This window comes from Protopterus annectens, chromosome 1.part2 (assembly GCF_019279795.1).
Source record: "Protopterus annectens isolate FY-2018-M chromosome 1.part2, PAN1.0, whole genome shotgun sequence".
In the NCBI taxonomy this organism is placed as follows: Eukaryota; Metazoa; Chordata; order Ceratodontiformes; family Protopteridae; genus Protopterus; species Protopterus annectens.
Window position 1 is genome coordinate 1223720625 of NC_056727.1, and position 23275 is coordinate 1223743899.

General features: G+C 37.8%; 1 protein-coding gene across 3 annotated transcripts in view; it reads right to left on the reverse strand.

Annotated features, from left to right (window-relative positions):
- Window positions 1-1069: 1069 nt before the first annotated feature.
- The window catches only part of ZC2HC1B (zinc finger C2HC-type containing 1B), a 345180-nt gene continuing 322974 nt past the window's right edge, over window positions 1070-23275 (reverse strand). The window contains exons 7-8 of one of the 3 annotated variants that reach the window (XM_044060265.1): window positions 14943-15051; window positions 1070-1386 (exon numbers count right to left, since the gene is read on the reverse strand). In XM_044060265.1, the coding sequence (XP_043916200.1) occupies window positions 1359-1386; window positions 14943-15051 (137 nt within the window). In that variant the 3' untranslated portion in view covers window positions 1070-1358. The remainder of the gene's footprint in view (window positions 1387-14942; window positions 15052-23275) is intronic. The other 2 variants (XM_044060266.1, XM_044060264.1) reach the window with 2 other exon arrangements.

A 23275-nucleotide genomic window follows, 5' to 3' on the forward strand; every position in this document is an offset into this window, starting at 1 on the left:
GCAGAACTAGAATGAGGAATACATTGCCTCAGGGAGAGGGAGGGAGACCTAGAGAAGGGAGTAGTCATTCCGTCTTTTGGGTCTATCTTTTTAGAGGCTACTTGCCATTGTTTTTTTTTAAATAAATCTTGTTTGTTAGAACTTTGCTGCTAAAACTGCTTTTTGATAAAGGACCCCAAGTTAGAAAGAAATTATTTATTAAATTTGGAAAAGGAGGGTTTAAAAATGTGAGTGATCCCGTGAATCAATTTCTCTTTTTCATCATATATTTTAAGCACTTCAGCACCAGAAGAGCCAAACAGAGCATCCTTGTCAAGGGGATAATTAAAATCTCAGTTTTAATGACTTCTGGTAAGTTATGAGACCAGAATGTGACCAGTGTTAACCAACAGCAGTCACATACACTAATGGTGTATGCCCTACCCAGATTATTCTTACAACAGGAGTGGTGACAGCTCCACTTACTGTCCTCAGATCAGTGCCATTATAAAAGCCCCAGAAGGAAAGGTATATACCTCCTTGAAGATAATGCTACAGTCTGCAACTCTGTGAACACCTGTCCTGGGAATAGTGAAAAAAAATAATCAAGGAGCATGGCAAACTAGACCGATGGTTTCTAGTGTTGCGCTAAAAATCAAGAAGTGTATAATGATAAAATCTGAGCATGGGACTTAAGAGGATGCCATCACATACTGAATGGACTCCAGGGAAAAAGAAGTAGATGTAGTGCAATAAATCTGCACATATCCGAGAAACAAAAATAATATAAAGGATGCCAGCGCTTTTCAGAACCGGTGATGATAATGCTGTAATAGCATGATATGAGGATAGACAGTACAGAGTAAGGAATGATCCATGGAAGCTTTTTCTTCACAAAAAGCATAGAAAACAACTATCATTGCAACTCAGCAGATGTGATATGGATAAACACAGTAAATGGCTTCAACAATACATGGAAAAGTATAGAATTCCATATCCTCTTAAACCTGACTTCTCAAAAGAGAACTGCAGTTTTCATGATAAAAAAAAAAGAAACTTCCTCAGGTTTACAGGGCATCAGGCATTATGTAATAGTATCAACCCCCAAGTTCAGATTTTGTTATTTGCAATATAATAGATATACAATTATGAAAAAGCAGGGTAAAAAATAAAATACTTGCAATAATTGGGTGCAGATATCAGGCACATCTTTAATATCATTTTATTATTAATATATAATTTGTTTGAATAGTTTCTATTTCTGCTTTTGTGAGTTTCTTTTTTATGCTTTTTCCAGCCTGTCTTCATTATCTGCATGTTCAAGATCTTTAAAGGTCAAATCACTGTAGATCTGTCTGAGTTGTGAACATTGCCCAGACTTATTTTCTCATACGTGGCGCTGATAACCTGTGAACAGCATAAAGACAGCATATTATTATAACTTATAACTTTATATGTATTTTAACATGTTATTTAGTGTCACTTAAGAAAACACTACTAGAGTTTTCTACAAATACTTAATTGTAAAGCTGTATATTTAAAGTCACACCTGATGGTACAGTCCAACAGCAGTATAAATTAATTTAATTAAAATATCTTTAAACCCTTTACAACTTTATTCATCTGAAAAGTGCAGTGATACAATAAAGAAAAACATCACCTGTATACAGAGTCATTGATGTTTGTAGGTTTAGAGCAGATAACACTACTGGTAAATCCCAGTGGATGCCGACAAACATTGGGTGTGTCTAATAAAATTTCAGCCTAAGAATGCACTGCAGAATGAGAAATGGGAACTTTTACAAATAATTTAGAGTATTTCTTCCACAAAGGCTGCTTTCTTTACCCATTTACAAGACATGTGCCACTCATTTACTCATGTGCAACTCCAGATTTTCTGGAAGATGTACTTTTCACTATAGTAATCATTGTAATTATTGTTGATGAGTTATCCATTCATCATGATCTCTGACAATCTATAAAGTAACTTAAACCGTAGCTCAGTTACCCTACACTATAATAAGTGCACTTCTATCAAGCAGCTTTTCAATAGGTTCTTTTGTTCATGATTGCTCAGAGCTGCATGGAAATACATTGTGTGAGCCTGTAGTGCACTGCTGTGGGGGGAGGACTCTCCCCACTGTTGTGCAACTCAACAGCTGGTATATATAAGTAATGTGGTATATAAGGGCAGAGTCCTCCACATAGGGATACACATGGCTTTTTTCACCTTGCTGTTTTGAATTACATTTCTTGATTTAAGAAACACATAGAAGCATAACTCATAGTTTGGTAATATGATCTAACACAGATAAATCATATATTTCTTAGTTAGTGCTCCATCCCCTGATCACTATATGTTATGGTATAAAATATTCCTACTGTTTAACATACAAGTCTCCTTTGTCACTTTCCAGACTAAAAATGTTGCATTGTGGTCACTGTTCTGCATGATAGTATGATTTCCCAAATTATTTTCCAACAGTCAGCTGCCAACGTTTACTTAATGCGCTTTAAGTTTCATAACATTCTTTAACCCTAATGCCTAGGCACCCTACAGCCTAACTAATATAAAGAAAAAGAAGGCAGCTAAGCCTAATGTTATTGAAGACTTAGATATTCTGCTACTAAGCCTGATTTTGGTGATGCTGGCTTGACCATCATAAACACAGCATTGTGAAGTTTGTCTGTCATATTTGAGAGGATACATTAAGCCTACAATTAATAATTTTCAGTAGGAAAATGGTGTGGCATAGCTCTGAAGACAAACCTGACACTAAGCCCTTTACACTTGAGTACAAAAAAATGGGAGTGTCACATTCAACCCCCACCTAATATCAAGGAATTATTTCATTGCTGGAAAGATGATGCCAGGCTATGGCATATTTGGCAGATAACGAACAATATAGTTTGTTGTTGGGTCCAGGGACAAATCCAGTATAGACTAAGGTGATGTGACTTGAGACAATACCTAAGGAGGACTAGGTGTGTGGGTACAGAGAAAAAAAGCATCAGTAACAAAATTCAATGTACTTATGTCAGTTTTTCTGACTATGTCTATCTTTTCACATACAGTACATTTTTCATGCTGTGCAGTCATGATCCCCCTATCTTCCTCATCTTGTTATTTGTTTGGAATCTGAGAATCAATTTAGCAGCTAGTATGACTCTGTCCCTCTCCTGAATCCTTATTTATTTAGGTTTGTTTAAGTTTCGGTGTCTCGCTCATATCAGGGGAATCTACTTCAGGTCTATGGGTTCCTCATTTGTCCCCTAGGCAAAATCTAATTTGAAATTGGAGATTTCAAGGTGTTTAATGGATCTCCATAACTAAGCAACCAATGAAATGGCAGTGTGAAAACACTGATGCATAATGTATTTGTCCAAACCTCTCTGTCCAGTAGTTTTTACCTAAATGTGCCATAAACTACCTCTGTCTCTTCAGTTGACACGCAAGACTTTTTGCCTCACAGCCCTCCTTCAACTCCTTCTATCCCACTTTCTGTTTAGCAGTATGGTGTGTCTAAATTAAATCCCCTTTCTTGCTGTTTCTTTTGCTATATACACACAAATGGCTTTACATTTTCTCCTTACACCAAACCTCTCCATTCCATCTACAATGTAGCAATTTTTGTTGCATATTTTCTACCAGTCTCATCTCCAGCCCTTTTTAATCCCATCAGAAATTAATAAAATACTCTAAATGTAACTTTACCAGTGTCCTTTGCAATCTGAGGACGGCTCCATCATCTTTGGACTCCCTACTACAAGATATGCTGTCCATTGTCCTTTTGGCTGCCATCACTGCCTTTTCAAACCAATGAATGAGCCTTCTGTGGACACCCTTCCTAGCATCTTTGCTTTCATCAACTCTCAAAGTTACCTGTTTATTACTGTACCACTCTGTTGTGTTCAGCATACAGGCTGATCTTGTTAGCTAAGCTTCAGTGTGATATCTAACATAGATATTCTGAACAGTGGAAGCCCACTCACCAAACATTGTGTCATTCCATATTTCAAGCTGGGCTAGAAAGAGCTTTGCTGCGTAAAGGTATACAACCAAGCAGTTGGCTATAAGTAAGAACATTACCATTTTATGAACCTCTGACACATATCCTGTCAACCTGTTGTACTGCCTTTGCTAGGATGAGTGTTAAATTATCAGGACTGCAGTTGTTTGTCTCATTTCTACAGCCTACAGCCCAAGGACAACACAACAGGTTCTAATGAGGAAGTACAGCTCTGCCAGTGGTTCTTTAGCACTAATGAAAACTCTTAACAGTCTGAGGGGCAATTTGTCCAGACGTTTTTCTTTATGTATCTCTCAAAAGTCTCATTAGATCTTTTTCCACTTATTTTCAACTCTATCTGTTTCATAACACTCTGATTATCCTACCCTATTGCTCCTGTGTAAATAGATGTGAATAATTTCTTTCTGCCTGATGTATAGCATTTGCTAATGTCACAGTGTCCATTTGTGTCCTACTGCATTTCCCGGTGATCTGAAATGTGCCATTCACCTGTACTCCACTCCAGTTATCTTCACCTCTAAAGTCACCTTGGTTTTCTGGATGAATTTTGCTACCTTTAAACTAGTGTCCTCATTATCTGGTGAAAACCTTTGCTACTAACAAACAGCTCTTCAGCATTTTACAACCTCAATGCTCAGATTCTTCCAGAATCCTTGAACCACTCACTGAATTTTGTAACTTCCCATTTACTTGCCCTACATATGTGTAGTATTAACAGTACCTTGTGGAATGCAACTCAGCTGCCAGCTTTCCTGCAACCTCTCCAACTTCAGTACTTTCTGCTTTGCTGCAGTGCCTACAAAATCAGGGTTACCCTCATGCATTGTACCCCTCAGACTTCTAACTGCTTACAGAGAGACTTGCATTGGTGTTCTAGCATAAAACACAACAGCCTCCATCCAAATTAAAATCTGCTTCTCATTTCCTCTTCATCAGTCATCATTTTTATACAACTGAACCATCCACTGTAAGTGTCTCATCTGCTATGTCTTTTGTCACTCTTCCCCCTTCATCTTTGACTTTCCATTCTGATGTATTTCTGCAATTATTCCTTGAATTCTTGTTTATGACAGTAATCTGCCTAGGTTCCTCGCATCTTCATTCTTATCAAACTTTCCAACTGTCACAGGTTTTATGGCAAATGTCCTTATCCCACCTAACAGTACTGGTGTCCTACTCTGCCCTGGCTTTGACACATGAACAGCTTCTTACTTGTTTACCAGTCTCACCCTATATTCAGTGACATTGGCACAACACTATTTATTTCACTTCCATCCCAGATTCTGAGGTTTCTTTTTTTCCCTGTTTCCCCAATGACTATCAAGCCTCATCCTACCCCACCCAGTTGGTTCATTCAGACCACTAGGAGGTGACAGCTCTGTAGCCCAATATTTCCTCCTAGGAGCAGTGAAGGTGGTGCCATTATCCCTCTTGGGGAATCATGTTTTTTTTTTCATTTTGTTGAGCCTCAACTGCTACCCTGATTGCTGATGTGCATGCTTGTATAGGCAAGGACCTGCCATACCTTCTATTGTGTGCATATCTTCACAATCTCCATGAAGGTGACCATCCAAGTATGGCTTGAATAGCCTTGTACATATCCCTGGCCAATACACTATGCTGTACGCCTCTCAGTTGACTCAGTCCCTCATAAGAGTTGGATAAGCAAATTGAAGAATCTCAGAGAAGTATAGATGTTTATTCATGTCTTAAGGGTGGCTGTTTGACAGGATAAAATAGTAGCAGTTAGGGGAATCCTCTCAAAAGAAAGAGAAATAATTTCTGAGGTTCAACTGGATTCAGTTCTGGGACCAGTGGTCTGTGATATCTTTGTATTGTATGGCTTGAAGGTCGCTGAGAAAAGAATTGGTCTACCTGTAGATGATTCTAAGAAGGTGGAGTGGAAGATGGGGGAAAAAACTACAGAAGGAACTGAGGAGGCTGGCAAAGTGGGCTAAGTAGTGTCATTTATTTATTTATTTATTTAAATTTGTTGACCGGGAGTGTCCGACTGGACGTGGGTCCATTTTCAGCAGAGGCCCGGGGAGAAAAGTTCCACAGTAAAATAAACAGACAGTAGTTACATTGGATTACATAGCGATTAACAATTTAACATAGAAATTACTTACAACATATTTACAGATGAAGAACATAGTACATCAGTAGACAACTAGAATCTTTATCTGTGAAGTACATAACAGGCATTAACAAATGTAACAATGAGAAATTCCTGCTGTATAATAAGTACTAGGCTTATGAGCATCTAAGCTTGCTATCTGATCATAATGTCATCTGATGTTAAATGCAGAGAAATGTGTAGTATTTAATCAGGGTTCTAATAATCCTAAAGTGGAATACCTGTCAGGAGGACTGAACCTTAAAAAAAAAAACATTATCCAGGGGGAAATACTGGCATAAAATTAGCAGCAAAAATAGCAATGGTACAATCTGAAAAGCTATAGCTAAGGCCACTATGGTGCTTGACTGATTCAGTAGAGGCTGGATTTCATGCCCAGAGAGGTTATATTACCACTTTATGGATCCCTGGTCTGGCTTTTGGGTACTTTGTTTTCTAACAGTGTTAGTATAAGGACAGCATATCAAACTTGTAGAGAAGGCACAAAAACACTGCCATGGTTCTAAAGAGAATGGAGGACAAGGTGCATAGACAGAGGATGTAGGATCAAGAATCTGTTATCATTTGAAGACAGGCAAGAAAGAAGAGATGTGATATGAGCACTTAAGACATTTAGGGGGCGGAGTGATGTGTGATGGCATGCAGCTCAGGCATCAAAGACAGAGGAGAGAGGAGCTGCATGCCTACCAATTTAATAGTAGCAAGCTCAATTTAAACATTAAAAACTACATTTGACATGGAAACAATGGTGGACAAATGTAAGAGTTACCTAAGTGACCACAGAGTTCTTCAGTTCTTCAAGGAGGCCTGAGATGTGTTGTGTACCAAGAGCAGAGGCATAGGAGGAGTAAGGGTAACTCTAGCTGCACACATATGGCACAATAAAACAAATATTATCACAACTATGTAATGCTACTGCAGTCTTAGAAAAGAAGGTGATGATTGTTATAGGTATATTAGAGGTCAAAGAAAATTAAAGGAGGCATGCCAGGAATCATCAGTTAAGAAAGGTGGCCAAGAGACAATTTGTTGAAAAAAAAAAAAAAAAAAAAAGACCTATTTTTTGATGAGATGATCTCTTGGCAAATTGTTCTTAATAGGAGAAAAACATAGAAATTGGCTAAAAGCTAAAGGTAATACATGTGCACATTAGTTCAATATTCAGAAAAGAAAAAAATGAGAGACATTAAACCAAATGGGACTGAAACAAGTTACAAATGAACTGTGAAAACTAAAGGTAAACAAAAATGGGACCTGAAGGTATTTACCCAAAAACAACGAATGTCCTGATTGTAAAACTAGTAATGCTCCTCACGATACTCTTTAACATATCAAGAGGAGTTGTTAGTATCTCACTGCACTCTTTAACATATCGTGGAGGAGGGCTGTATCATACCACACTAACAAATCACAAGAGGATGGGTTAGTATCTTATCACACTAATAAACCGTGGGAGGATGGGTTAGTGACTCACTGCACTCTTACAAATCATGACAGGGTGTTAGTATCTCTCTGCACTCTTTTACAAATAATGGCAGGGTGTTAGTATCTCACTACAGTCTTTTACAGATCACTGTGGGGTAAGTTGGTATCTCCCTGCACTTTTTTACAAATCATGGGAGGGCGGGTTAGTATTGTAGATTGGAGGAAGGCAGATATGATGCCATTTGAGAAAAAGAGGGAGGTAGGAAGGGGGTCAAGCAATTGCTTTGACACTAGCAGTTAGAAAGTTGGTGGAAATGTGTAAAGGAAACTGTAACTGCACACATAAAGACAGAGGACATGGGATCCAATGTAGCATGGAGTCACAATATGATCATGTTGGCCAACTGCAGCACATTTTGTTTTTGACTGTGTTACAAAAGCAATAAATAAGGGAAGTGCAGTGGATGTGACTAAGCTAGATTTTAGTACCATATTTGATATGGCATACATAAAAAATATATTCAAGATGGCTGACTTTGGAATGGTTCTCAGGGTATCTGATTTTAAATACTCCCTGATCCAAAGGACAAGTAGAATAGTAAAGGGGATAAGTTTTCTTCACTAGCTATATGTGTGACACTACAAATGGACCACTGGGAAATATGCATCATCACAGACAGCACAAAGATCGACAGTAGAGATAATATAAAGGTGCAACAGAAAGGAAGAGGGGACATCACAAAGTCATTAGAATGACTGGAAGTATGGCAGTTTAGATTCAGCGTACTGTGCTGTAGTTTAACACACATGGACAGCAAAACCTCGGTTGAAAAATGCAAATATTGGGAACCTAACAGCAGAAGTGGAAAGCAACTTTGGTATAATTTCATCAGAGAAAGGTGGGCGTTCCATGATAGAAGCCAGCAGGAAATGCTAAGGGTATTCTGGCCTGCACAGGAAGAGACAGCACTAACAGAAACAATAAACAATATTTTGTTTCCGTGTGTGTGTGTTTGTGTTTGTGTTTGTTACCATTATTTGCATACACTAGTGGAAATAGTGCAAAGAAAAATACTTTAGTAGAATATAGGGCAGCGTAATGGGGAACATAAATGTTGTAGAGTCTTCAAAATTATATGAAGCGAGAGTACAAGTATTTAAATACCTCAGCAAAAATAAAGCCCAAAAGGCTAGCAACATCATTCAGAATATGAGCTATACACAAATAAGGAAGCATAAATAAGACAAAGTTTTGTTAATCCTGTGTGAAGGTTGACTCTGTTAGCAATGGACTGGAACATTAGCAAGGAGGAAGAGAAGAAGATGTAATTATAAGGTAAGAAACATGATGGTGAAAACATTAACTCCAGAAGTAATAATTCTTTGAAGTCATGCCTTTAGTCTCTCCATACTGTGAAAACAATTCCTTCTAAAATAAAAACACACATGCATGTATGTGCAAGCACTCATGCTCATGCACACACACTCTCACAAGCAAAGTCGATAACTGATGTGTGGTTACATGAATTATTTCCTGGATGAACCATAATTCAACTTACCTTGTTTTACTATGTATTTAAGAGTGTGCTACAGAATCCACCAGCATACTTAACTAAGCAGGACATCCTGAGACCAAACTGAGACCAAAATCCTGAAATGGGAAATATCTAAAACCCTAACTTAAAAAAATGTTGAATATTAACCTGAAACCCCAGTTGTGAAGAATTCAATCTATATAATACTGCATATGCATGGGGAAGCCCCCTGTATCCCACTTCCCCTACTCAGTTATTCTCACCCACATGACCTCAGAGAATAGCACAAGTCAACAAGACCAGGGTTTGTCTGAAAATGTGCATTCCACTAATCTGTCCATATAATCGCCATATAAATACATACTTTGAAGTTTGTTTTAAAATGTATGCATATTATACATATGTGATATGCCTATATGCATATTCTGTGCCTTATAAATACTGTATTTTTATTCATAAATTATGCTCTGTCTTCTATATTGCAAATATGTGTTCAATCTTTTGCTACCTTAGATCTCAGGTCATGGCTGAAAAGGCTGAGTTGATAGTCTACCAACCCAGTTATCAAATGAAATGTAATGAATGTATGAATAAATAACTTTATATGTTACTATTGCTGATCTTTGAGTCTTTGTGCTCCATTCAGGGTTGCTGTGCTTTATGTATTTCCATTTGCTAGAATTTGGAGTCAGAATTTTGTGCATCAGTGAAGTGTGGGAGGTTCTGTACTTTTCCATGAACATATGTAATACAGAATGTATATGTATCCTCCTGTTCCTTACTCCCGCCTTTCCACTTCTTGTACTGCCTGTCTTTTGCCCTAGCCCCTAACATCACCATCCCGCCATTGCATATACAGTATACTACATTGCTTTGGTTCCTCAAGAACCACTGGAGGCTATCAGAGCAGTTTAGAGAATTTGCTCTTCTGAATGCACTTGCTTCATTTCCATGTGAGGCCTACGAAAGGGACTGTATTCACTGATTTCTTTTAGGGTAAATGCAGCAGACCGTTTTGTGTCCCTACCTATGTACATTGTTTTGGGGAATTTTTTTTAACATCATTTATTTAATTTATTTGTCTTTGTTTACTGGACAAAGCACATTTTTAAGGGAGACCCAGGGAAAAAGCTCTCACAGAGAATTCAAGCATAGATCAATAAAATATTGAGTGCAGTTTTACATAAAAGAAAATAAAACACATATTAGCATAAAATATTGCATGAGAGGATTTACAGAAATAATACAGGGTAAAAAAGAAGGAGAAGTCCAGTTATGAAATATAGGAGTAAACACACCAAGGCAAATGTCCAGAAAAAATGTAAATTCCTAATACTGCTAAAACCACACTGAAGGAGCAAAAACCACTGTAAAATCCAGTATAAATCCAATGCTCTTTATTGTAGGTAAGAGCTTTCGCAACCAGCCCCGGTTGCTTCCTCAGACCAAAGATTACAAAAAAACATCATCCCAAATTTAAAAGCCTTGAATCCTGTGTCACATGACTATGACCAATTAAGTAGTTAAACGAGTTAAAAGAACAAGTACATTCAAAATGCAAATACACTCAAAAAGCACAAAATTTAATTCAAGGCAATATATAAAAAAACAGCATATAATATGATGTAAGAGAAACAAACATAAAAATGCTGTATATATAAAAATCTATAAAAATAAAAATAACCTGCTCTACTATCTAACATCCTAATACTACCCTATCTGTAAATCACTAATAAAACAGCTTTCTTCCTAATATTCAAAAATACTGTATGTATAAATAAAGAAAAAACATCTAACGTATACTATATTATATGTTATCTAAACATAGTCTAACTATAAAAATGCTGGTATAACCCTATCTATAAATCACAAAATTAAATAGCTTTCTTCCTAATCTTCTTACCTTTGAACACGGGATTCAGAGATACATAATCATTCAGCCCAGCTAGCTTATGGGCTGCTATCATAAAAATCCATCTCAACTCCCTTTGTTCAGTTCTATTATTTAAATCTCCCATCCTAATGGTTTCAGTGACAGTGCCAATAATAGAAAAGTAAAAATAGTGATTCTCCCCTTGTTGTAATGTGTTTAGCCAGTGCACTATGTTCCTGTTGTCTCCTAAAACAGTAAAGGTGGTCACGAATTCTCTCCCTTAACCATCTGTTGGTCTTACCAACATAAAACACACTGCAGCAGGCACAGTGGGCTAAATATATTACATTCCTACTCTCACAGTCACCTGAGGCCTTAAACTTGAAGGATTTCCCACTCGATGGATGGACAAACAATGTGTTAGTTTCTATATACTGACAAAACGGGCATGTATTACATCTCCTATTCCCAAAGTTCATAATGGATCTATGTTCTAATCCATCTGTACAGCAGAGCATCTGCTTAAATGTTTTTCAATTTTTATAAATAAAACAAGGTTTCTCTCCTACTATTGCACTGACCCTATCATCAGTCCCCAGTATATGCCAATTACAATACATTATATCCTTAATCAAACGAGTATCAACTGAGTGTGTAATTCTAAACTTCACTAATTGTTGTCTGCTCTTCATTCTCTTAGGGGTCATTTCCACTACACCCATACTGAGACTAGAAAAATACGGTTTCCCTGTGGTGTTCCTTTTAGTTCTGGCTTCAGTGCATGCCTCATTTATCTCTCTTTCATGGTAACCCCTAACTAGGAACTCATCCCTCAGGGTCATCAAACTATTTTCAAAGTCCTGATCTCTTGCATGTAATGTTGACATGCGTATAGCTTGATTATTGATGACATTCCTAATAATATGGGGAGGGTGCATACTAGTGTGGTGAACATAACCATTATGGTAGCAATCCTTCTGATACAATTTAGTATGCACATTACCAGTGGTTTCATCCAACTGTATTTTTATATCTAAAAACTCAATGTGGATACGAGATCTATTCATGGTAAAACATAAAAAATCAGTACTTTTATTTAAATGTTCCACAAATTCACATAATCTTTCCTCACTACCCCCCCAAAAAAGGAACAGGTCATCTGCAAAGTGATGAAAAAATAAAATTTCACCTTTGAAAGCATTGTCATTCTTCATAAAAGTTCACTCCCATTGCGCCATCACCAAATTGGCATAGCTATTGGCTGTAGGAGTCCCCATAGCTACGCCTGACGTTTGTAGGAAATATTTCCCATCAAATGTAAAAACATTAAATTCTAAGACAAGCTCTAACAAAAAACTAATCAAATCAACCTTCTCTACACTAACTGAGCCTTCCTGTAGTAAGAAATCTTTCCTACAATCATCAGGCATAGCTATAGGGACTCCTACAGCCAATAGCTAGGCCAATTTGGTGATGGCACAATGGGAGCAAACTTTTATGATGAATAACAATGCTTTCAAAGGTGACATTTTATTTTTTCATCATGATAGTGAATTTGTGGTCTACATTGCCCTATGTTCCTCTTGTCCAAGTTATTATATAGGCAAAACAAGTAGATGCCTAAAACGTAGAATTTACGAACACCAGCTAGCAATAAAAAAGAAATACAGTATTAATTCTGTGGCAAGACATGCAGAAATTTGTACTAATTATAAAAACATTCCAGTTTCTTTGTCATAGATAATGTAAAAAGGTTGGAATTCAATGGTGATAGTAATAATTTATTAGAATGTAAGGAAGCCTTTTGGCAGTTGTATTTGGGAGCAGATAGAGCACTCGGTCTCAATAAGGCCATTAATTTAAAATGTTTTTTGTCATCCTAGAAGTAAGAAAAAGGATGACTGGAACATACAAGTGTTTGCACATTGCTTGAAAAAGTTTTTTCTTTTATGTATTGAAATGTGTTATATATAAACCTATGTTTTTAATTAGTTTTTAATTAAGATATATATGACAATGTAATTTTAAAAGTGTGTTGTGATTTGTTTAATTAGTATAGAAATTATTTGTGGGTAGTTAGGTTTGTTTTTCTGATAAAGTTCACATATTAAAAGTGGATGAAAGAGCTAGCTTCAGTGTCTGTGTCCTATGTTTTCTGGGATTCGCTACCTATGCAGTGTTTGTAATGATGTTTTTTTTGTAATCTTTGGTCTGAGGAAGCAACCAGGGCTGGTTGCGAAAGCGCTTACCTACAATAAAGACCATTGGATTTATACTGGATTTTACAGTGGCTTTTGCTCCTTCAGTGTGGTTTTAGCAGTATTAGGAGTGTATGTTTTTCCTAGAAATAATACAGGGTACAATTAAAGGCAATATATGTTTATGATATAAAGAGTGTTCACCTGGTGTGCTAACAATTGACTTTACAAAAACAGGTTAATTAGTATTTTTTCTGGTGGATAGATTTAGAAAAAGTGAGAAGGTGGATGTAGAAGATAAAGGAGGATGTGGCTAGAACTGGAAGGATTCAGGTGAAAATGGAGAGATGCGGGGAGGAGTTTTAGAGATGAGTTAAGAGATCACCCAGATGGAGTTGCACAGTTATAAATTCATTTGGTGATAACCTGATGTTTTAGCTGTGTCTTGAATTGGTCAGGGTTTATAGTTTTCTGTAGCGACAAAGGAAGGCAGTTCTTGAGTCTGGCTATTTGACAGGAGTAAAGAGCATGCCCATTTGAGTTATTCTTAAATCTGATGCTAGAGAGAAGTTTGTCAGAAGATCTAAGGGCTAGGGAAGGGGAGTTACCATGGCATGAGTGAAGAGCCTGACAGACTTTATGAACCTGTTTTAGTTGATCGAGCTTAAGGACATTAGCAAGTTCGAGCCACTTTAACTATATTTGAACTTTGCAGTGATAAGTGTGTGGGTGTGAATTTGACTATTTTATTATAGGTTTTTTCCAGTGTGGAGAGTTGGAAAGCCTCAAGGTTGGTGAAGGTGAAAGCAGCAAAGAGGAGGGTGCGAAGAAGTAAAGCAGTTTTGATATGTCTTCTGGTGGATTCAGTGAGACAGATTTAAAACCATTTGTTGATGGGTTTTTTGGTGATTTGTTGACTACAGAGGTCAAATTTCATGTTTCTGATCTATTGTTAGTCCTAACAGTTTAGTGTGATTAACCTGCTCAGTGGAGGGCCTGTCTGAAGATGTGAAGATGAAAGATGTTTTAGACTTTTTATGGGCGTTGCGGGTGAACAGCATCTGTTTAATTTTTTGAGAGGTTAAAAACAAGGATTGTTGGCTTAGTGATTGAAGTTTGTGCATGGATTTGGCACTGCAGATATTGGTCGAGTTGTCTGCATATTGAATAATAGTGTTACTAGATTGAAGAATATCTTCAATAAACGTTGAATAGTATAGGACCTAATACAAGATGTAATATGGCCCCTTGTGGAACTTCTAAATGAGTAGCAAGCGGAGAGGAGAAGAGGTGGAATGTAATCATTTAACACTTTGAATTTTGTTAGATGGGTCAGAGCTAAACCATGAGAGGGAAGAATATAAGAGACATAAATATGAATATTGAAGAAGTTTATAGTGAGAGATTATGTTAAAAGCCTTACAGAGACTTGAGAAGAAGCATGGATACCACAGAGTTCTTATTTCTATGCAGGTGAACAATATGCAAAAAGGAATGAAGAGTTGTGTAAGTCCTATGAGAAGGATGGAAGCCATGCTGTGATGGGAACAGTAGGATGGTAGCAAGTCGTGGAGCATTTGGGAGTGGATACATTTTAGATCTACTTCTAGGATTTTAATTTTAGCATTATTTCTTCTGAAATAATGCAAACAAGCATGTTCTACAATGGCATGGCATATTTTGTTGGGTTAGTATCAAACTGATGCAAATAGTTTGAGTTTAGTTGACTTTGTCATTTATTATAAGTTTAGCTTCATTTCTCACCTATTCTCCTGAGCAGTGGGCTTGTTTGTGGCTCCCTTTCCCAACACAGAGCGAGATGATGGTTCTTTAGCACCAGCAGACTTTACTGCGGTATTTCCATTGTTACCACCTGTAAAAGGTAAGGATAGTTATCATTATGGATTCACAATAGCAGTGCAGTAATAATGTAATATTTTCTACATTTGTTAACCATGACTGTAACCTGATTATAATCTGTAATTAAGTCAGGAAGGTTTCATTATGCCTTGTAGGACCCAGTTTGTTGTGCTGTTTTTACCCACTTCGCACCACATGATTGTCATTTAAGCTCTACTTCTTGTTAGTACTGTGTCTGTGAAAGTCTGATCGCTGCTAGAAATACTGTTAGTCAAAATAGTGAACACTGTGAAAGGAACATAGCAGCAACTGTAATAAAGCGGACAAAACATGGCAAGTACATTTATATTATGTTCTTATGCAGAAAAGTAACAGTCATAAATGTAAGTGATCCTTATGTGAATGCACATATGTAATGTATTTCTGTATACAATTGCATTCTGAGTGATGGGAGAAGCCCAAGAAGTTCAAGAATAAGTATAAGAGAAGGAAAATGCTTGATGTCCAGCATCTGTGCCATTTCAAATGGATCTAATACTTGTCAGCCTGGGAGGACATAGTTATCAGGCCACACTACTTTGCCAGGGGTGGTCTTCACCTGTCACCTTAAGGCTTTCAGATATTGGCCAAACCATGATCCACCCCTATAGAGCCTTTTTAGGCATTGCCAAACAGACAAACCTTCCAACATAACAAAAGCTACTCAGGATAAGCTAAAGGTGTTACTGCTCAGTGTTAGGAGTCTCAACATGAAACTGAAAGCTCTCCTCACCCTGGAGAATGCTGACGTCTGCGCAGTTACTGAAACATGGTTCAAAACTATGGATAGCACTCCAGCAGTGCATGTCTATAATGTCTTTCATACATTCTGACCACCCACTGAACATGAAAGAGCAAAAGGCTGAGGTGTATCATGTTCAAAAATAGGAAAAGGGGTTGTGGATGTATGGATGCATGGATATCAATCTGCATAAATGATGAGCACACATCAAAGCTGATCAAACAGTATGACATGCTTGAGCTATTCCATGTCCAACTAACCATGGGAAAAATCCATTATCATATCCTTGCTATCTACACGTCCCCCACCATGAACCAAGAAATCCACACAACATAACTGAAGTTACTAGAATCACTCACCATCCAGCCCAATACCTTACTCATGGGTGATTTTTATCTACCTCTCCTGTAATTGGGAGGCATACACAGCCAGTAACATGCAGGCCCAAAGATTTCTTGACTTTGTAGACTCAAATGTCCTGGAGCAGCTAGTCTGCAGTCCCACTAGGGGAACAAATATCCTAGATCTGCTACTCACAAATATGGGAGAACACTGCATCCCCCCTCCCCCATGTGATTTCTTCACTGGTAAGATCAGATCACAAAGTGGTCTCCCTTGAAATAAAAGTAAAGCTAGTTCACCCCACCTAACCTCGAAAATGTTAAGAACTTCTCCAAGGTAAATTGCATCCATTAACTCATACCCTCCAGTGAAGCTTTGGATGTTACTTTGCACTGTAACATCCAATGGGTGGGGCCTAAGCTTTTTGATAGAATCAGATTATGTCCTCACATTTCAAACAAATGTTCGTATCTCTGGAACCGCAGGGGTCACTAAAGAAGTATAAATAGCAAAATGTTCAGCACAAGCTTTATAGAAGTAGCATTCTTTATGTTCTAGGTTTTAAACTGAATTTTATAAGCCACAGTAAACACAGTAACTATTAAGTTTGCAACATTTTGTAAATAACTTTCAATATCTCAGCAACCACTGAAGTTGCCCACTGTCAGCAGTATTTTATTCATCCAGCTGGGAACTTTCATGTGATGCTAAGCAGCTCTGTCTGTGCTACTTGATTGTCAAGATATTTAGAAAAATATAGAATTTATGACTATATAAATAAATGGTATATGAACAGTTAATATCTCATTACCTGTACTAGACAGATGTCAGCTATCAATACATTTGTGCTTGTCATTGTGCAAGTTTTAAGATGACATATTTTAATATGTTGTATGTAGCATGGCTTTAGAATTGGTAATGCAAATATGAACAAGCAATATCTGGTGCCTAGAGGCTTCAGTAGGCTGTAACTACAGAAACACCTGGAGACGTTACTCAGCTATAATGAGTTACGGCACAGCATAGCTAGTTTTCAAGCTCCCCCAAGTCCAGAAAACACAGAAACCTATGCAGAGGTGTACACATAAGCCCTGTTCTATAAACAACTGCATAGAAACAGCAATACCAGACTGAAATAAACTCAAGTCAAACCGCAAAAACAAGACACCCTGGTGGACCTCTGATATTAATAGGTTGCACAACAAAAGAAAGAAAGAAGATCCTATCAAGAACTAAGAGGGCACATGCACAACACAGAAAAAAAGTCTATCATTAGTCTAAACAAGTGAATCCGGGAACTAGTCAAGTCTGTTAAAGCAGATTTTCAGGTAAAAATAGCCTCCATAGCTAAGGATAACCGTAAAGCATTTTTCAGTTATATCTGCAATCTTAAGGGCAGCACCTAATAGTTTGCAAAATTGGGTGTAGATGGCATCCCCTATTCTCAAACAGAAGATATAGCAAATTTGCTGGCCAACAAATTCAGCTCAGAATTTACCTCCCAATCATCCCCCACTTCCCCCCCCAAGAAATAACGTCCATCACTACATCGCCAATTATAACCAAAGAGCAGATTGTTACTGTGCTCTGTAAAGTTAAAAACACTGCTTCACTGGGGAGTAATGATATGCCAGGTTGCCTCTTAAGCAGCTTAAATCAGGACTTATCAGGCCCATTAGGTTCTTTATTTATCCATAGCCTCTGGACTGGCTTTGTCCTGATAGAGTGGAGGACAGCAACAATCATCTCTCTGCATAAAGGGAAACCATCTACTGACCCAAGAAATTAGAGACCCGTAAGTTTGACTAGTCTTGTATACAAGGCTATATTCATGGACCTGAGAAATAATGAAATAGAAACCTCCAAACACTGGACTTGACCCAGTTCAGCTTTGTCAAGGGGAGGTCATGCCTACTGAATCTGGTGGATTTCCTTGAGAAAATCTCTAAGGTCATGGATGAGGGTAATACAGTAGATATCACCTACCTCAACCTGGCCAAGGCATTTGGCTCAGTTCCCCACTTGGGTATTATAAATAAACTCACAACATTGGGCATAAGCCTCTACATCACCAGACGGATAGCCAGTTGGCTCACTGACAGGATGCATGTGGTTAAAGTGGGTGAATCCAGATCCAGCAAGAGGGCAGTTACTAGTGGTGTACCACATGTCTCAGCTCTGAGACCACTCCTGTTTGGAATATACTTCTGAAATCAAGGTTAATGTGGAAGGCCTCTGGATGACAAAATTTGCTGATGACTGCAAGCTGAAGGTAATCATTGAATCCCCCAGTGATGTGGATATCCTTAAGGAGGGCCTAGATCAGATAAATGTTTGGTGCCAGAACCATGGGTTAAAACTAAATGCAAAAAATTCATTATCTTACCCTTTGGGAAGTCAAATACCCATGCAAATTACAACATCAATAGCACACCTCTAAGAGTTGACCCAGAAGTGAGAGATACAGACACAAAGATAGACAGTATCCTGAACTTTGATGAGGAAGTCCTTCTATGTGGCACAACTTCTATGTAAAGTCATAGCATCCAGATCTAATGAAATTATAGTTCAGCTGTACTCAGCCCTCATTAGACCAATAACCAAGTACAATGCGCTATTTGGTATCTACTTGACTAGGCATTTACAGCATCTGGAGTGACCTCAGAGGTTCCTCACAAAGAAAATAGAGGGTGTAATGGCCTATGTAGAAAGACTACAAGTCCTACACCTTTACTCTGTGTCCTATCGATTATTAAGAGGTGACTTATGCCTGACCTACAAGGCACTTACAAATCCAGCCCTGATGGAGCTGCTACACATCTGTAAGTCAAACAGCATGAGGGTCACCAAATCTAGGGATCTAAACTTAGTCACAACTCAAGCAAAACATGCTGGAGAAACAGATATGTGTGCCAAAGATCGCCCCTTCTTTGGAACATGCTTCCTATTCATGTTAAATAGAGCCCTTCCCTGGCTCTTTTCAAATGCACGTTGGATCAATGGATAGGGAATCACAAATTCACACCTGGGATAGTGCCTGTGTCCCTTATGGACAGGGACAGTCTGTAACATACTCAAGGCATAGGCACAAACCCGTTACATGATCTTGTTTCTAGGAGCCATATATTAGAGATTTTTATTTTTACCAACCACAATATATTGACCAAATTGTCCACCTGCCCACCAAAAGAGTTAAACTTCCAGATCTTATCTTCACAAATGTCTCCCTAAATTGTACCACCCCTGTTGTTATACCCTCCCTAGTCAGATGTGATCACTGATAACTCTTGTACATTAAGGGATTACTCTGAAACTAATTACTATTTACTAATCTTAGTGATATTTATAGCTTCCCCTCAATCCTTGTACCTGAAGCTGCTGCCTTCTCTGAATTTTACTAACTTCCGGATAGATGTATTTAAACACCCTGCACCCATTTGACATAAACATAAAGGCAAGTTTAAAACTAAACCCACATGGTGGAACTCTCACATCAACAAACGCGATAAGAAAAAGAAAAAGCCGCTGGTCATTTTTAACAGATGTCAGTTTCATCAGTTTAAAAGTAATTTAAAACTAGTAAGCAAGTGACCCAAATTTACCGTTAGGAAATGTAATGCCAGCTACATACACATTCAAGACTGCAACTAATTTAAAAGGCAGTCATAAGGCCTTCATCAGTTATATTAAAAAACTTAAAGGTAACCAACATTTTTGTACTGAATTTATCTCTAGTGGTACCTTCTTCTGTACCCCAAGGTTGTTGCTAATTTTCTTGTGGATAAATTCTCTACCAACTTCACCTCACCAACCTTCTCATCTGACTCCCTTTCCATGTCACACCTCCCCTCTCAAAATCACTCTGACCCAAATCCTTTCAGCACTTTCCAAAATTAAAACTACTAAATCCATAGGCCCTGACAGTAGCCTAGATGTCTGCTGAGAAGCATTAAGTTCCACCAAGCAAAGGCCCTCAATCACCTCATCAGAATGAATCTTCTATTGGTTACATTTCTGAGATGTTGAGAACAGACATTGTGGTGTCGCTGCATAATGGTAGTCCCTCTTCAGCCCATGAAAATTACAGGTCAGTTAGTGTCACTAATATTCTTTACAAGGCTGTGGAACGCATTACAGCCAAACTACTTAATAACAATATAAATGACCTTATATCCCTATATACACACCAGTTCATCTTCATAAAAGGCAAACAATGCCTACTCAACTGGGTTAACTTATTTGAAAGGGTTACTGAGACTGTCGGTAGGGGGAATGCTATTCATACTGTCTAACTGTACCTTGTCAAGCTCTTCAACACTATCACCCATGCTGGTATTACATGACAAACTCTCCCAGTTCAACATTAACTCATGTAGTTCACTGGGTAGGTGACAGGGTACAGAGCTCATATTAATAATTGCTGTATTGTAGACAGGAAAAAAATCATCAGTGGTGTTACACAGGGTTCTGTCTTGGGCCCTCTTCTCTTTGGTCTAAACTTCTCTGACAGGAAACCTGATATCAAGGGATGTATGGCTAACCCAGTTTTCTGATAATGACTGCAAACAAGGGATAGTTCTTAAATCACTTTCTGATATTTATATTCTCCATTAAGGACCAGACCAAATAAATGCTTAGTAAATTACATGAGTGTACCTTGATTGTGAAGAAATGTGGCATAGTTTCTTTTGCTACATTTAGCATGACTACTTCTGCGGTGGTGCACTGGTAGCGTTGTTGCCTCACAGCAAGAGGTTCTCCCGTTCAATTCTTGGCTGGAGTGCGGGGAGTGCCTTCTGTGTGGAGTCTGCATGTCCTCCCTGTGGTTGGGTGTGCGTTCGAAAGACATGCGTAAATGGGCATGCCTTCGTTGAAGGTTGAATGTCGAGCTGGCACCTCGACGTTTGTGAAAATCTACTGCCAATCATTAGCGGACTGGAGTTCCACTGTGGCAACCCCTAACTGGGAAAAGCTGAAAGACAACCACACACCATATAGTTAACATTTCACTCAAATCTGATGCAATCATCAGAGATTTAATTACTTTTGCTGCTAACAAACTCTTCTTTGACCACCATGGTGTAGCTCGAAAATCCTTCTGTCTTGCACAACATATCATTCATTGTATCTCCTATTCTGTCTTTTTCTTCCCTTATTAAGCTCACCATTGAATATAATGCCCCTTTTGGTGTATACCTTGCTAAGCACCTAAACTAACCGGAAAGGCCCCAGTATATTTCCTTATCAAAGAGAGTTGAAGTCTCGGTACCCTTAGCTACTCTGAGAGGTGAAAAGTCCTGTCTCTCTACTCATTATTTGTACAGGTTTCTGAGAGGTGATCTCTGCTTAACCTTCCATGCTATAAATGACCAGGTACTATCCAAGCTGCTTCACCTAAATTGAACCAATGGTAAAGCAATTTCCTATTCTAGACAGCCAAACCTATACTGCCATATCAGCAAAACCAGATAGTATGACAGGTACCTAATCCAATGTAGCCTTGATTTGTACAATATGCTGCACTTACATATCAAGCAGAGTACTTCCCTGGCAAACTTTAAAACCAGCCTGCATAACTAAATGAGTGATTGCAATTATTTAACTGCAATATATGCAGAAAATCTGCTTAATGGAGGATGCATTGTCCCACCAATACAGGGTGATATGGCTTAGCTTCTTTATGGTCCTGAATGAGAAAAAAGGAACGTGATGATATACTGATGTAAAAATCAATGATTATATTGTACTAAGTATCATGTACTGTGTTCAGATTTTTTTAAACAAGAAACCACATTATGAAATTATCACTTGTGACATAGGCAATTATACAGTTATATAAATGAAAACAAACCATACTGACATAATCTTAGTTGCAAGCGTTTTACATCACAAACCATATCTACATAATTTTAGTTACAAACATTATGCATCACTTATAATTTGCCCAATCATTGTCAGTCAGACATTACATAGCTCATTCAAATCCTGCCTTCTTTTAAACCTCAGTCCTCCCCTGTATGTATCATTCCCACAATTCCCTTTTTTTCTGTGTAATTTTCTCCTAACCTTTTCTAAAGATCCCATTTCCAATTGTTTTATCTCTGTTACTATATTCACTACTTAGTTGGTTTAGACTTTGATTTCCATTTTCTAGTAAGTATTTTTATGACAGCCACCAATAACATGACTCAGCAAGGCCTTACTATGTCTAGCCAATTTTGTGTCATAACTCAGAAAAATCATTTCCCTAGTTACACCAATCTGCTCACCCGCTATCTCTGATAGAGTAGGTTGCAGGGAATCTTTAAAGTTTGCCTACCCATTACAGTCCCAGAAATATGTTCCCAATTATCTATTTCTTCCCCATCACGCCTCCAGTATTTGCTGCCTACCTGAGGAAAAATTCTCTGGAGTCTACTTGGTGTATAAAAATATCTTTGTAAACATTTCCAAGCAAAAATCCTAAATGTTACTGTGTTCAGATTTTCATATAGCATATTGTAAAGTAACACCAAAAAAGTTAACCAAAATAATACAGATAACACAGGCTACGGGAACTGTACATCAAGCTACTTCAAAGCAATGAACGTCTAGAAAGGCCTTGTGCCAGAAATTCAGAGCTTTCATCAATGAGTGTGTATACTAGGGAAAATATGCCATAAAAAGCAAAATTAATGTTATGAAAATGTTTATCGGCTAAAGGACAGTCACAGTAATGGTTTACCAGCAACCAGTTTTTTACAAGTTCCTGTTTCTGCCATGAGGACAGTAGTAGCTTAATTCCTCACTGAATTTCATTCAGTACTTGGAAATGACTTCCCAGCTTCTTATTGTCTGTGCACAAAAGTAAATAATTACACTGCTAAAACAGCACCCATGCCTGTGTATCAGAATATTATCCAAATGCCAACTCTAATCTATACTTCATTCATTTAATAAACTTATTCATTGTATTATTATTAGCCTTATGTTGTTCATGTATCATTCGATAGTGCAACAAAAGCAAGAATGGGTGGGAGGAGTTTTATACAACTTAAAATTCTCTGTACATGAAGCTTTGAGAGCTAATAATCCACATAAGACTTAGTGTCTATGATCTGATATCTCAGTGTCC